Source organism: Rhodamnia argentea, chromosome 1 (assembly GCF_020921035.1).
Source record: "Rhodamnia argentea isolate NSW1041297 chromosome 1, ASM2092103v1, whole genome shotgun sequence".
Lineage (NCBI taxonomy): Eukaryota > Viridiplantae > Streptophyta > Magnoliopsida > Myrtales > Myrtaceae > Rhodamnia > Rhodamnia argentea.
Genome location: NC_063150.1, coordinates 26,601,475 through 26,618,706, shown reverse-complemented (window position 1 = coordinate 26,618,706; position 17,232 = coordinate 26,601,475). Strand labels below are relative to the sequence as shown.

Sequence of the window (17,232 nt, the reverse complement as noted above, 5' to 3'; positions counted from 1 at the left end):
AAGTCAAATTTGACACGTTAAAGAGTTCCAGGAATTCAACAAGTTTTTTTTTTTTTAGGGTAAAGAGGAATTCTTTTTTTTTTTTGGTCCAATGGGTAAAGAGGAATTCAATAAGTTCAGATGTTGCAAATTCCATAAATCCCCAATTGAGCTAGGGATTTCTCTCAATCACCAACAAATCTGGCACTCAGTTTCTCCAACTTCCTCAGAGAACTGAATGCAGCCTATACAAAGGAGAATAAGCTGTCAACAAATGAGTTGATCGACAAATACCTTATAATTGCCGCTTTGCCGCATATATGAATGAGTTAAGGCACCACAAAGTTTCAAGGACCTTGAGGGAAGCTCTGGGATGTATTTAAGAAGATGACGATCGCGTCCATGAAACATGAAGTGTTTCTAGGTGCATTGGGCAACAACCCTGTGGCAACATGGGACTCCGACTAGAGATCCTCAGAACTTTTAAGCCAGAAGGAAGCTCTGGGAGCGACCTGAGCTTGTGACATTCCTCTAGGCTAAGATGTTTGAGAGAGGAAAGATTCGTGATGGTTTCTGGCAGGTCAAGTATTGGTGTTCCAGTGAGTTGGAGAATCTCAAGTGAAGACAAATTACCGATTTCCCTTGGAATTTCCCCTTCAAGACTGCTGCAGGACTCAAGACTTAGCCTCCGTAGTTTTTTCAACTTTCCAATTGCACTGGGTAACTCTTCAATCGCAGAATCACTAATGTCCAGATGTTGCAAATTCTCTAAATCCCCAATTGAGCTAGGGACTTGTCTCAATGACCGACAAGCTCGGGCACTCAGTTTCTCCAGCTTCCGCAGAAAACCGATTGACGTAGGAATCTTTGTAATACCAGCAGAATCTAAAATAAGTTCTTTCAGTTCTTCTAACTGGCCCAATTCTCCTGGTAACTCCTCGAGACTACCACAGCCACTCAGGTCCAAGGAAACGAGGCTCTTGACTTTGCCAATAGAATGGTGGACTTGCTTTAGTCTGTAGCAGTCTTTCAAGATGATAATCTCCAACTCTGTGAAAGCTGTGAGAACGGGTTCTTTCAACATTTCAACAGCAGGTAACCCTTCAATTGCAGATTTACTAAAATCAAGACATTGTAAACTCTGTAAATCCCAAATTGAGCTAGGGATTTCTCTCAATGACTGACAAGCTCGGGCACTCAGTTTCTTCAGCTTCCTCAGAGAACCGATTGACGTAGGAATCTTTGTAATACCAGCATAATCTAAAATAAGTTCTTTCAGTTCTTCTAATTGGCCCAATTCTCCTGGTAACTCATTGAGACTACCACATCCACTCAGGTCCAAGGAAACGAGGCTCTTAACATTGCCAATAGAAGGGTGGACTTGCTCCAGCCTCTGACATCCTTTCAAGACGAGAATTTCCAACTTTGTGAAAACTGAGAGATCAGGAGTGCATGTCAGATATTCGCAACATGCAAGATCGAGAACTTTTAGCCGCTCTGCCTATACAAAGGAGAATGAGCTGTCAAAAAATGAGTTGATTGACAGCACAAAACAAACAAAAAATCACAGAGGATGTCTTTTCGCATCTTACCATGATTAAAGTCCATCCACTCCAATCCTCTGTTATCCGGTTGCATGACAACTGCAGCACCAATAATGTCGATAGACGCAAATTGGTTGTCCAAGAAGACAAATCGGGGTCAATGTCAAGCCACTGAAGCCATCTCAATTCAGAATACAGTTTGTCAGAGTCTCCACTTGAAGCCGGTCCTCTCAATTGAAGGAACCCAGAGCTCTGTAAGTTCATAAACTGTCCATCTGTGTAGTGGTTGAGACAAATTAGCTGGATTTTTTCAGTTCCCTCTATATCAAATTAATCAACTGAACGTCTAAATCGACTTTTAAACTTTTAGTTTTTGCTTTCTTTATCTTGAACTCACACAATTGTCATCTTTCTACCCTTGCCATATGTAAATGTTCAAACTTACATTTAATTTAATGATAATCTTTTGAAATTTCAACAATATAGTAAGTTTTGACATGAAAATGTAAAGAAAAGTGCTTCTTGCTTTAGAAAATCTAAAAGATGCGCTCCTCAATGTTTTTACCTTTTACTCGTTAAGTAGTTAAGGAAGCACCTCGTTTGCAATTTATTTGTTGAGTGTTTAATCATTGCTTTGAAACAGAAAATTTTCTTTTAAAGTATGCACTTAACTTGAGCCAATTTCAAAGATTGAAGGCTTAAGAGCTAAATGACGAAAATAGGCCGTGTATTCATTTAAAATTAGGGAATTTTCACACTACTAGTCCCCACGCTTTGGCCCAATGTACAATTATCCTTGAACTTTTAATTCATTTTAACGTTGCTCTTGAACTATTCGTAAATATTCAACCTAGTCCATAAACTTTTAATTTATTCAGTTTAGTCCCTCGACTTCCAAAACAAAGTCAAATCAGTCCTTTCTATTTGCAAGTTTTCATAATTACACTACTCCCGGAATATATTTTCATTACAATCCATTCAATAAATATAATGATATATTTTATCATCTTCTAACTCTCTGATTTTTGTAAATAATCCGATAGTTCCATTTATGTATTATATCCAATAGTTCCATTTATGTATTATAATAGTAAGAGTAGAACCTTATCTCAGGTTGTATCGTGTTGATATTCCTGCTATTTTGATTTCCAATTTATAGATTTAACGAAATTAAAATTAAGAAAACATGAAACATAAAAACTTGAAGGTTTTATTTATTATAAAATAATAGGAACAAGATTTTGATTGATATAAGTGCTAATATTTATAGATGAAGTAAAATCGTTCTTAGTTATCCTTCTGAAAGCACATAATTCTTAAAATGAAAGCAATATCGAAATACGATATTCCTCTAGCACTTGTTTTGCCCAGCACGTAAGGGCATGATGACTTGACGTCATCAAAGGACTTGAGAATATTGTCGAAGGACTATATCCTAAATGGAACTATCGTAGCAATTTTAAATACCAAAAAATGTATAAAAAAAAACTAATAAAAGAGATAGCATATTTTCAGTTAATTTGGTATATGGATTTTGCAATGAAAATTTAATCTAAAATCTAGGCCTACTTACAGTAGTGAATATTGTTGAATGACTGATTTGACTTTATTATGGCAATCGAGAAACTATTGAGATTATTGGTGCTATCAATTAAAAATTCAGGAACTAGATTGGACATTTAGGATTAGTTCAAGCACAAGCACCACATTGAACTAATTAAGAGTTCAAGGATGACATTACACAATGCGCCAGAGTTTAGATACCATTAGTATTATTTCTCCTCAAAATTAATTCAATTAATTATTAAATTGATTTTGATGTAATTTAGAATGAAAGACTTAAAGCAAAATCTCCCTTAAAAAATAGCATAGACAAGAGTCATAGAATATATGTGGCAAATAACAAAGGAGACAATTGATGCATGTGACAGATGATGCATGTGGAAGTTTGAAACGTCTCAAAGTGGAGCTTATAAGTTATAGCCAACAAAGTAGGAGTTCTCGGAAAGTGGAGCAAGCCTTATCCATGGGCAGTTTTACAAGAAAACCAGTACTGTCCACAATAGGCATTAACATGAAAGGGGCGTTTAAAGGCAAAATAAAAAACGTAAAACACACCAAAGTCTATCTCCCACTTTACTTGTAAGTTTCCGTGTCGTCGCAAATTTTTTTCATGTCTTTTCAATTCCTTACAGTTCAATTTCAATGCATTTATCTTTTTGCTACACTTAGTTTCATAGAATTTGCCCTCCACCCAAGCCCCCGGTCATGGAATTTGCGCTCCATTGAGGAACCATGGAGCGATCTGGGTCACTCTCTCCAATCGCCTAAAGTTCGGCGCAGTCGGTCGACCTAGTTTTCATGTAAGAATGATATGTGTAATTGAAAGTTAGAGAACACAACACTAGCTACATTGTTGCATTTCTGTTTAAGGTGAAATGGTTCTCCCATTTCTCCCTTTTTTGTCTAATTAGTGTGATTATCTAACGCAAAGGAAAGACTGTCATATAATATTATCTTAGTTCCATTTGGTTTGTTTTCATGTTAGCGCATTAACTAATCCTAACCCAATAACTCTTAAGTGGATCTCTTGAATGCCATAATGAACTTTATATCCTCTAAATGCCATGAGTATTGAGTAGTCAAACAATTGTTTGAGGAACTCGAGACTCCTGAAAAAAAAAGGACATGTCAGTTATTTGAAAGAAATAAGAATACTGTTTTCTTTCTAAAGTAAACTATGTCCAGGTATCATCATTCACTAAGTAGTTTGTTCAACAGTAATTTTCTCATTTATAATATCCTTTGTCGTCTCTCTTGCTTAGTTGATCATTTTTGGCCTTTTTGTCTAATTGGTTATGGTGTGGGAATCCACAAATCAGTTTCACTCGTATGCGTTATTATGCAAAAAATAGGAATGTCTTTCGAATGCTGCTTACTCTCTGAATTTTTCCATTATAAAAGATTAAGAAGTGTCAATTTATAACTATCTTTCCAAAGAAAATGATATTTGTCTATAGATATGTGCATAACAAAGATAGATTCGGATACTATATTAATATCTTTGTGCCTAATTTTATTCATTTCTAGTTTTGGTGTCTAACATAGCACGGGTTCACGACTATTTGATCCTTATTTCACAACACTTCTAACTCTTTCTAACTTTCACGTTAACTTTTGGTAGGACAATATAGCCTCCAAATTGAAAGAATTATCCCTTTTTTTTTTAAAATAGGATAAAGATTTCTTTTGTTTCCCATTCTTAGAATGCTTTTTATCAGCCGAATGCAATCATAAAAGAGAAGAAAAGAGACAATGGGCAGGAGATATATAGTAAAAAAGAAAAAGCTAAAATTATCGATCCATCCGCAGAACTTTTCTGTTTTTGGTCTAACTATCAACATAACTTAAAAGTGCATCTTTTTTCGTTAGTTTCTTGGGAATATTGAGAACAGAGAACCACCAAATCACAGGTTTGTCTTGCGAAATATGAACTCTACAGACCGTTGTGAAACCAAAGATGATTTTTTTTTTCTTGGTTCAATTTTGTGGTTTGACTCGTTCCGCGTTATCTGTACTTCAAATATTAACTAGGCAAAAATCTGCCCGAATAATCTCTCTGCATTTGTTTAAGTGAAAGAGTTTTTCAGAAATTGATTTTTTAGACTTTAGAAAAAAAATTCCTAAATCCAAAGAAATGAAAACACTTTCTAGAACTACTCATCTCGAACTTTTTAATCTTTAATTTTTTATTTTTTTTCTTCTTCCTACGCCGGTCACTGGGCCTTGGCAATGGCCGGCAATTGGCCACATGTGGTCGAGTCTCACCTTATCCAATGAGCTCGAGCTCGCCGGATCCCGACGAGGCTCCACCTCATGTGGTCAATTGCCGACCATCGTCGAGGCCTGGCATGCTTGGCAAGCTCGATCATCGTGTGGCTAGTCGCCAAAGAAACAAAGAAAAAGAAAAAAAAATAGTAATAATATTTTTTTTGGTCGAAAAAATAGTAATAATATAATAAAAAATAAGTTAACTAGTTAAAAATTTGATTTATTTTTAGCCTCGTTGAAATCATTTTTCAAGTAAGGTTTGAAAACCAAAAAATGTTTTTGGTCACAAATTACTAAATAAAGAAAGACAAACCATTTGTCTGAAAAATAATTTTTCGATAATCATTTTCCTTTTCCAATGGAGTTTTTATTTTTTCCCAAACAAACGCATCCTTAAGTTTTTAGATCGAACATACCCTCAAGCTCATTTGTAGGAAAAGTCACTAAATCGTGCTGTAATAATCATCTCACGCTGTCTTTGATTATTTTTCAATGTACATTGATCTCTGGAGTATATTACATGGAAAAAAAAAACTCTACTATATTGAAAGGGGATTTCAAACCTCACTCTTTCGTCAAAAGTTTCCACATCAATGAGCATATAATTTACCAAAATGTACTGTAGACGTAAGATAAAACAAAATACGCATAAACATAGTTTTAAAAGTCAAGATAATTGGAAATCAGTCCCAAAAAATTTTTATTTTCCATAATTGAATCGTAATATCTCAATCTTGCAATCATATAAATTGTTTCCTAAACTAGTTAGCATCTTCCAACACTTATCTTTGTTCAAACAGATTTAACTTTTTTTTCATATTTTAAGCACCCATATGATGTGCTGTTTTTGCTAATGTTTATGGTAGTTACTGAATCAACGAAAGAGTGTGATATCGAATCTTGTGAAATGTACTATTTCGGATAAAATCAAGAATATAAAGCGTTTTGCTTTCCCCACATCTCTTGGTTAATTGCTAGGTTAGTTCCTCTCCATTGATTAGTCATGAAACAATGAGGCTTCCCCAAATGGACTATGTACAATGACAATTTAAGTAAAACATAAACTTAAAAAAAAATTGACTTCACGCTGAAGATTATACAACAAATAAAAAGGTATCGATATGATAATAAGCGCGTAATTTCCTCTAAATAGTCAAGTTTGTCCAGTGGCTTTTGGCATCAAAGGGTATTAGCCCAAAATATAAACACACTATAAAACAACTTGGAGAGGAACGAAATGTTTATTGAGAGATGTTGAAAAGGAAAAGACAACGGCAATGAAGGGAAAATGAGAAAACCCACTCTTTATCATACACCTAACTTAATCCATGAGATGAACAAGGTTGACATGATACAATCTTTAAAAAAAATAGTAAATATTTCGAATAAAATTGTTAAGGGTGTTTTTGCTACCGTATCTATTAACCAGAAAGACTAATGAAAACACATACATATAACTATAATAGGAGGCCCGATATCTTCAAAATCAAAGTGGAGAAATAAACATATCAAACACTGGTTTCGTAAATCACAGGAGCACCACAAGGTCCACGATACATTCGGCCGTACTAGAAGCAATCACACGTGACAAGTGTAAAATTTTCTTTCAATGTTACTGTTCAGGGAAATTATTAATATTACAATTGGCAAATATTATCTATTTTTTAACAAAGATGTATTCATTTGTCTATCTACGATGTTTACACTTCATCTTTAGTCTTCTCAACTAAGTTTTTAGTGCAAAATCATAGTTAAAGGATCTTAAATTGATTGTGAATTAGATTTTTGACAAATGTAATTTATATCAAACAACTTGAATTAAATAGTACAACTTCTTCATCCGTGGAATATTTATAATTTAATTAGCTGTCACACTTAATCCAGTATGGGCATGCGTGGATTTTTAAATAGATCTTTTCCTGAAAAGTAGGGGCATCTGTTCATACAAGATAATTGTTAAAATAGACCAGATGAAATTTATGAAAATATGAGGGGGAGGGAAAGAAAAGGGAGTGCCATATATTACCTTTTTGTTCAATTAGCACTTTGGAGGCTTCCTTTTCTTGCCATTTGCTCCTTCCAAGATCTCCGAGTTGATCATGCATCCATATCATACCATCATCTACGATTTTTATTAAGCACCTCAATTTCAACTCTTCAATTGCTTGATTTGCACCAAACCGATGGTCCTTCCACATGCAAATGGCGAATTTGCTATCTTTGCCAATGAAGAAACGAGCAATATCAACAAAAATCTCCTTCTGATAATCGTTTAATCCATCATAACTTATTTGCAATATTTTTTGGACATGTTCCTGGACTTGATCTTGTTGTTGTGCTTCTAATTGCTTCGGCATATCATCCCATACATCTTGACTTTTTCCACACAAGTACGAACCTATAACCTCAATAGCCAAGGGAAGTCCACCCGCAGTGGATACGATCTTATGAGAGATACCCTTAAAGCCCATCAAAGAATCGCCCTCACGAAATGCAAGTTTCTTAAATAAAATCAGGGAATGCTCCTCATCTATTTTATTCAATTCATGCTTGTGGATTACCTTGAATTCAGATTGATCAAGAATGGCTCTATTTCTAGTGGTAACAATGATGATACTTCCTGAAGTGAACCAATCGCATTGTTTAGCCAAAGCATTTAGGTGATCCTTCTTATCTATATCATCCAAAAGAATGAGAACCTTTCTTCTTTTGAATCTAGTTTTGATCAATCTAATTCCATCATCAACATTCGAAACTTCATCTTCGATTGACAGTATTCCCTTAATTAGTTGCTTTTGTAGATAAGTGATACCCCCGTGGTGAGCTGTTTCTCGAATATCCGGAAGGAATCTACAATGCACAAAGTCATTTGACAACTCATTGTAGATAATCTTGGCAAGAGTTGTTTTACCGATCCCTCCCATGCCATAGATTCCAATCATTTGAGCATCACTAGTAGAAGCGTCTACCAAACTCTTAATTTTTTTCACATGATCACCAAATCCAACTAAGTGCTTGGTAACATCAAGATGAAAATCAGGTCGCAACATGCTCAGAACTGTTTTGATAACTCTTTCCACTAATACTCCTTCATGCCTGTCGAACAACAAAACTCATGATAAACTTGTGAGTATACTTAATCTCATCAAATGACACCACCTAACGTTTTGGTTTTATTAATAAGAATGGAGGATGATGGTGCAGCAGTCATTTTTTTCCCCTCTTCCTTTTATGCCATTAGATAGATCTTGATGAAAGAAAGTAAGGTGGTGCACCTGGCTCATTAAGTGTCTTTGGAAGTATATCAACTATTACAAGGCTCAAGGTCGCTGCTAGTTGAAGGGTAGGAGGTCTTTTTTTTTTTTTCTTTTTCTTTTTTCTTTTTTGGGTGGGGGTTGTTTTCAAAAAGGAGGGGGGAAGATTACCCTACTCTAAGGTCAGGCATCCCACAGGCCTATATTGAGGACTTAAAAAGCTATAGACGCTTACCAATGGGGAGTCATTGGCAGCAAGGATCGTACCTAGACATGGTCAATGCAAAATGTCTGAGCCATATCAAGTGAGCTAACCACCGTTGGCAATAGGAGGATAATTTATTTGGTGATGATCAAGCTCTGGAGAACTGAGCATTGGAGAGGCAAATTGTTCGTGATCAATACTATTGGCTGGAGGGGGTTGTCGTTTCTTTGTTTTTGGCCCTGTACTTGAGACAATTGTAAAGTTTTCGGGCTCAGGGATACGTTGGTTTTAGTTGTGGGGACATGTTGGGGAGCGTATGTTGTCTTTGGGGCATTATGGTTGCTCTTTGGTTTGGAAATTCCTGAGCTTGTTATGGAAGAAAGTCAGCCACATTTCATCATTTTTGCATTGATAAGAGAACTTACTTTTTTTATAAAATAAAATAAAATAAAAGGTGGAAAGCAAGTACCCGTTGGCAATTTTCTCAGATTCCCATCCATTTAAGTAACTCACGTCTTCAAGTGCTCGTCGCCCTTCCTGAATATCCTCCTCATCAAAACGCTTCTTACGTGAATCAAAGGCCTTCCCAAAATTTCCTCTCAAATACCGCACATGCGATGGATCCACTTTGTAAAAAATGGGCAATACTATGTGTGACTTGCTCTTCTTGCAGTCCATCATATGAATGAGTTCACGGAGGCACCATTTGCTCGAAGCATAATTTTCGGAGATGATAGGGATCGAAATCTTAGACTGTGTAATGGCGTGGCGAAGCTGTGAACTAAATTCCTCGCCAATGGAGAGGCTATCATCGTCTCTGAACACGTGTATCGGCATGGACCCTATGTTGCGAAGTCCGTGGCAGAGGTTATCAGTAAATCCCTTACGGGTGTCTGAGCCTCTGAAGCTCAAGAATACATCGTATTCACCCTCAGTGCTGAAAAAAGGAGCAGATGCTCCCTCCGTGATCTCTTTTGTTGCACTCTTTTTCTTCTTCTTGAGATGATTGATTACAAATATAGACAGAAGAATTGGCGCAACAATTACCGCAAACGAACGACCTGAAACGAGACAGTGCATTCCCTTGTTTGCCTTGCCCTGGCTTTTTCCTTTCTCCGTGTTAATATGGCAGGCAAAGATGAAAAGAGGATGCCTTCCTACTGCACAAAAAGATGTAGATAAACAAATGAAAAGGTTGGATGGAGAGCACATGCTTTCTGGGTGAAGAGCACATGTTTTCTGAATGATTCCGAAGACAAAATGTTTAATGAATAGAAGATGTCTTCTAGGGTGATCGATTCCAAATTAGGTAGGCTCCATATGTGAATCGTGAAATCTATCCTCTCAGGACCAATTCTCAATTTTTGAAATCTAAAACCTACCCTGTAGAACCTGGAACCGATTCTATTCATCGGGTCTGGCTCTAGAGTCTACCCGAGAACCGGCTGATTCCTTCTTTCTTATTTTTGTGCGCGTTTCATTCTTTTATTCCTTCAAAGGACAAAATTTTCCTGTTAGTTACATTCAAGTTTTAAAGGGTAGAAAGGTTCTAAGAAATTAAATGGACCCAGCCATAGCTTCTAGATTACAATCTGTCACTGTTCTCTGTGAAACGGATTCAAAGAAGCCAGAAACATTAAAGCAAGAATACAAACCCTGCAAGAACCATATCTTGAAATGGCCTGACGATAGAATGCAACACTGGCACACTGCAATGCAGTACAAAGCTAGTAAAGCAAACTTCCACTAGATGGCATGACCTGGGACATTCATCCTATAGTCAAAATGATCTTGCTTAATTTTAAGCGACTGTTTTGAATTATGCTTTCAGCCTTTCACAGAGCTGCTCTCTAAACTGGATCGAGGTCATTTCCACATAAATCCCCCGGGACCGATAGTTAAAAGCCAAGCAAAAAACGTTCAAATTGAGAGAGAGAGAGAGAGAGAGAGAGAGAGAGAGAGAGAGAAGCAGAGCTCAGCCTCGACAAACGAACGAACAAACGAGAGAGACCCTGTTGAGCTTACATGTTGAAATTAAGAGAACTTTATCGTGATGCAGAACTGCGATTTGCGAGTCAATCAAACAAAGAAACACGAAGCACAGCTCTCAGACTCGACAAAAATACTTGAGCTTACCTATCAGAGTGAGTCCCCGTTGCCGGAGGGAGTGAGTCGCCGGAGAGGAGGAGACTGGGGAAGAGCGAGAAACGAACGAGAGAGAAAGAGACTTCGACAGAGAGTCGTCGCTCGAATGGAGGCTGAATAGATCGAAGTACAGGAGAGAGAAAGTAAACAGGCGACGGGCAGCAGAGCAGAAGAGAGATTAGATCATTAGGGTTTTCCCAGTTCGGTCCGGTTCTATCACTCTGAACCGGTTCCCGCTTTGGCACACGCTTTCTAGGTGAAAGGCATATCTTTATGAAAGATTCCCCAATGCAAAATATTTAGTGAACGAGTCTTCCAATATTGAAAGTAGTTGACTTGGAGCAGTGCCATGTACATGTTGTCTTTCATCTTTTATCTCTAGATGCGTGCACTTTCCTAATTGGACATCAGCCACGTCTTTAGTTAGGGGATTACAAGCTAAAGGTATGGCTCGCATGTAAAATTTGACCGATATGGAAATGCATTGAAATCACTTGCACCCAAATCATCTAGGAATTCTTTCTGTATTTGCTCCAACCATGCCTTTGATCGATTGTTCCATATATGTGTATCTATTTGAAAGCACGTGCTATTGCCTCATATCCATTTTGATCAAGTGCTATTACTGATGTTCATGAACTTATTTCGTAAGTTTTACTGGGTACGCCTCATATAATAATGGAAACAACAACTCTAGTCGTCACCTGTATATCTGTTTTACTTGTAAGTTTTACTGGGTACCCCATATATATTGCTTTTGGGCAATCCTCTCAGCAATTGAGAGATCCATTCAAAGAACACGGGTTCGTTAAATAAAAAGTTTTCCTTTTAGAATGTAAATGCATAAAGAGATGAAAAAGGCAAACTCTCTCTCTCTCTCTCTCTCTCTCTCTCTCTCTAGGGCTAGCACAACCGTTCACTGCTCAATGACAGCGTGACGGTGCTATGCAAGCATTTTTCAAGTCAATAATGGATAGTGCACAGCAAAAACAAGTAGCGTGGTTTTGTATTATTCAGCATCTAATGCATAGACCAAGGTTCATCGATAATTTCACGGATGCTTTCAATATAACTTACTTTTTCAATAATCTAATCGCGGTGATTGTGAGTCCGTTCAATCCGGGGAAGAATGGGCACAAAAACATCAGCTTTCTATATAATTAACATATCAAAATTAGGATAGGCACAAACCCACATTGTCTGTCGGGCATCTCAGAAATAAAGATGTCAAAGAGGAATGATTCTTAAAAACGTATTAGCACAGGCCTCCAAGCTCATACACTTTGACTAGGACAAAAGAAACGACTCCTCCGGCATCTAAGGCCGTTTAATTGGCTCTTTCTGATGTTGGTTCCAGAGATGGGGGCCCTCTACTTTGTAATAGAACGGCTTCATTTGTTTGGAAGAAAATTCACGAAGAATTACTTTCATTTCTTTGGTTTGTTCGGTGTGAAATAAATTCATCCGAGAAAGAGATATCGCTGGACGTAAAACTTTAGTTCAGTTACTTAGAAAATGACCTCCGAGTTAAAACTGGAAATCATTTTTCTCAAGAAAATTATCAACAAAGTCCTAAACCTATTGCATTTTTGCCGATTTAATCCTAAACCTTTTAATTTTACTAATTCAGTCCTAAACATTTTCACCTTTGTTGATTAAGTCTTCTGGCTAATTTACCTCCCGAAAAATGCTTACGTGGATTCCTAGTCAGTGCTGGCCATCCTACTTTGCCGATCCGGCATTGACGTGGGTGTCGAAATAGGAAAACAATCACTTTTTTTTTCGGGGTAAATTGCCCAAATCGAAACATGTCCAAATTCAAAACCCTAAAGTCCTTGAGTCCTCAACACTAATGCCCCTCACTCCTCCACGACCGAGTGACGGGCAACGGCCGTCGGATGCCCGACAAGGCTCCTCCCCTTCATGGCGACTCTCGTCGGCGGTAGCCCCTAACTTTACTGAAGCTTTACTTTGCAAGATAACAAATTAAATCATTTGAGTTCTCCATCTTGGAACAATTGCTTGGCAATCCCAGCGGACAATTGATACCTAAAAGCTCAAATGAAAGATCCGATAATACACGTTTCACATGTAACAACCAGAGAAATGGAAGGAAGAGAAACATGGAGCAAACACTTTCTTTTTGAAAATTCACATATGATAACTCTCTTGGATCAAAAAACGAGAGAAGGATAACCTGAGCAAAATAGATTGCCCTAAGGCCAAGTGACAAAAACTCGCCAGGAACCGGGTATGGATGAATCGGGTCTCGATGAATCGTGCGACAGAGGCTCATCCTCTCCACCAAGTCGTCATCATCGATCTCCCTACGAACCGCTCGCGCATATCCCCGATACATCATCGACGGTCGTCGCCCATCACCCATTGTTGAGGAGTCAGGGGCTACTACCAAAAAGAGTTGCCGTGAAGGGAGGAACACCGTAGAGCATCCAACGGCCGTTGCCTATCGCTCCGTCATGGAGGACTAAGGGGCTTTAGCGTCGAGGAGTCAAGGGTTTTAGGCTTTTGAATTTGGGCGTGTTTTGATTTGGGCAATTTACCCAATAAAAGAAAAATGTTGTCGTTTTCCTTTTTCGGCGCCCACGTCAATGCCAGATCGGCCACGTGGGACGGTCGATGCTAACTAGGAATCCCTATAAGCATTTTCCGGGAGCTAAATTGGCGGGAAGACCGAATCGGTAAAAGACGAAAAGGTTTAGAACTGAATCAACAAAATTGAAAAATTTAGAACCGAATTGGCAAAATATGAAAAGGTTTAGAACTAAATTGGCAAAATTGAAAAGCTTAAAACTAAATCGACAAAAGTGCAATAGATATAGGACTTTCTTGACAAATTTCCCCGCTTTTCTCTAAAGACACATAATGGAGTTTGGTTACGGACATTCTTCTAACTCCAATCTCCCAAGTGCCTAGGATAAGTACATCATGAGTACCATAACTTGTGTACGGTGTTCACTTGAGTACCATAATTTTCAAAACGTTCACTTAGGTGCCATAACTTTCAAAAATAGTTCACTTAAGTGTCACGTCGGAGCAAAATCGTTCACTTAAGTGCTACAGTAACTTTTCCGGCCAGCCACGTCGGCTTTCCGACGTGCCACGTCAGCTTTCCGGCTGCCACGTCGGCTTTTCCGGCGTCCATATCAATGTGACACTCCGGTGAACGATTTTTGAAAGTTATAGTACTTAAGTGAACGTTTTGAAAGTTATGTCACTCAAGTAAACGTCGTACAAAAGTTATGGCACTTCTAATGTACTTTTCCCGAAGTGCCTTCTTTTCTTCCCTTCTCTCTGTCTCTCTCTCCGTATGTGACTTCAGGTGTATTTAAGTGTGCCTTGCTCGTTGCTTAAGAAATCGGCTAGATGTGCATCTTTCTCCGTCACTACCATTTGGTGGAGCCCCATGATTTCTTCTGCTCTTATCCGTTTTTGGCTGAGGATTTTGATTTATTTGTGTGATCTCTACTGTTGGTTCCATGGATGTGGTTGGATCCATGGATGTGGTTGGAGCAGGAAAATTGTCAAAAAAGTTCTAATCCTTTCACACTTTTGTCAATCCAGCCTTAAATCTCTTAAGTTTGCCGCCGATCTCTAGACAAAAAAAAAATGAAAATCTTCTCATAAATTTGTTAAAATATCATTAAAGATGATCTATGTCAATCTTGGCGGTGCCATGTAAGACGATTAACATCAACGTCATTAATTTTCGGCCAATAGGACTCAATCGGTAAAAGGTGAAAAGGTTTAGGACTGGATAGGTAAACTTAGAAGGTTTAGGACTGAAATGGTAAAATGTGAAAGATTTGGAACTTTTTTGACAATTTTCCTGGTTGGAGCAGGAAGATCAAATTGGACTTGGGATGGTTGTTATAACAAGCCCACCAACTGCTTGTGAAAAAATTTCAAGGAACTCTCACTTACAATCATGGTGACCTTGCTAAAATAGTTATTCCTATAAATTGGAGACGCATAAGTTCAACACACAACTATCAAACGCAGCATAAAAATCAAGCAATGCAACTCAGTGCACCAGAAAAGATATTTCATTCCCTAACGAAAAACACAAATTTGGTTTTGTATTTCGAACAGCGAAAATCATTTTCCAACTTATTATTGAGTTTTCGCCAAACATAGGAAAACATGACCATTTTCCATAAAAATGACTTGCTAGAAATTTTTCTGATTGCTGTCATTTTATCTTTCAAAGAAATAGAAATGTCTCGAGTTTTTCTCTGACAAGGACTTGCAGGCATTGTGAGACCTAGTCCATAGGAACTCTGATTCAGAATAAAATACCAATCCAAGTTCTCGCAAAAGCGCTACGATATCATTAGTGAGTCTTCCATCGGCTAAGAAACTCTTTTCGGCAACATTCATTTGGTGTGTCAAAATAAAAATGAAGTGCCAATGTTCTAGTTATTATTTCAAGTTAGCTCGACGTCCAAAATTGCATTTGAACAAGTGTAGTTATTTAAGTGACTTAAAAATGGCCTCCATGACTGTGTCATTATGATTCAATCACCTTATGTGAGTCAAGGATCCGTTTGTTTTCTAATTCATCTTCTGATAGAGTGTGAAACCATAAGGTGACAGCAATTCGGGAAGTGATATATTAATATAATACGAAGTCAATAATGCTATTTGCGAAGAAAAGGACGAATATGGACTTACAACAATAGTTAAGCTTAAAAAAACTAACTTTAAGAGCCATCTTGAACATTGCTTTCACGAAGTCACCTTCCTGTCTGATGTTTTGGGAGTTGAAAAGCACATGGAATTAGAAAATTCGATTGAAAAACAAATGGTCCGGACAAACCAAATTAGGGAATTTAACGACAATGCCTTGTTGAAATCATACGAAGTCAATAATGCTGTTCGAGAAAAAAATGATGAATATGGACTTACAAAACATAGTTAAGGTTAGAAAAAGTTAAATTCTAGTGAACAATGCCACTCTAAAAACCTTCTTGATGACTATTTTCACGAAGTCACCTCCCTGCCTGATGTTTTGGGAGTTAAAAAGCACATAGATTTAGAAATTTGGATTGAAAAACAAATGGTCAGGCCGAAACAAATTAGAAAATTTAACACCCTGTGTGGACAATGCCTTGTTGAAATTGTACAAAAGCCAATAACGTTATTTGACAAGTAAAAGAGGAAAATGGACTTACAACATATATTCTTGATGACTTTTTTCACGAAGTCACCTTCTTGCCTGCTGTTTTTAGAGTATGAAAAATGCGTGGAATTAGAAATTTCGATTGAAAAACAAATGGTCAGGGCAAACCAAATTAGGAAATTTAATACATCTAAAATTATACGAAGTCAACAATGCTATTCGACGAGTAAGTGATGAAAATGGACTTACAACATCTTGTTAAGCTTAGAAAAAGTTAAATTCTATTGTGAACAATGCCACTTTGCATGATTTATGAATGATTTCTAACTTTCCTAGAAATGCATTCAGCTTCAATGCGCGAAACAGCACAAATTCAGCTAGGACTCAATCTGAACCAAGTTGCATTATCTGGAAGTTCGTAGTACTTGTTATGTTACTTGAGTTTTTTCTAGGTTTTATGTCTTTCTACATACATGGGTGCATTATGGTCATTGTATAATTTTATAACATATTGAGATAGGTCTAGGGTAAAGAATACACAGAAACATAGATCCGTTTTTTGGCTTTACGTTTATGTTTTCCTCTCTTCTTCTCCTCTCGTTTTCTCCTCTTTTCCTTCTTCTGTCTTGCCTATTTATCATAGATTCTCTAATCAGCTTTATGACATGGTATCAGAGCAGATTTGACTACCCGATTCTTTGATCCTATTGCTAGTTTGAGAGTCCCCTAATACCCTTTTTCCTTCTCTGGTGCGCAATCACTTGAAGCTGCAATTTCTATCTATTTTCTCTCCCAATCTCAATTCATATAAGACCAGAAGAAATCAAATTCATCTGGTTCTCTTTGTAGCTATGGATTTGTTTGTCGCTATGGATTGCAACACTTACAAATCAATAGATTCAGGGATCAGAATATTTCGTTGATTATGGTCGATTGGTATTGTATGATTTTCATCAAAAATACATTACTGTTGGTGTGGATTATATCAAGCAAAGGGCTATTTTATTTCTTGTGTTGAAGTTTCAGTCTTCATGATTTGTGGTAGATATGCATTTATTTCGAGATTATCACCATGAGTACTAGTAAGTCTTCTATAGAGAGTGTTAATGTTCATATTACCTCTATTAAATTAAA

The 17,232-nt window shown here is 37.3% G+C and overlaps 2 protein-coding genes and 1 long non-coding RNA gene across 3 annotated transcripts in view; 1 reads left to right on the top strand and 2 right to left on the bottom strand.

The window, feature by feature from the left end:
- LOC115753688 (disease resistance protein L6-like) overlaps positions 1–17,232 on the bottom strand; it is a 420,087-nt gene that overhangs the window by 359,081 nt on the left and 43,774 nt on the right. The window lies entirely within an intron of this gene.
- The window catches only part of LOC125313590, a 108,406-nt gene that overhangs the window by 52,043 nt on the left and 39,131 nt on the right, over positions 1–17,232 (top strand). The gene's annotated exons all lie outside the window — the stretch shown is intronic.
- On the bottom strand, positions 110–9,918 carry LOC115731880 (disease resistance protein RUN1-like). The gene is made up of 4 exons (XM_048273264.1): positions 9,283–9,918; positions 1,572–1,798; positions 1,134–1,480; positions 110–689 (listed from the first exon to the last, which is right to left on the bottom strand). Exons 1-4 carry the CDS (start codon positions 9,311–9,313, stop codon positions 359–361), a joined length of 936 nt encoding a protein of 311 aa, XP_048129221.1. The 5' UTR covers positions 9,314–9,918; the 3' UTR covers positions 110–358.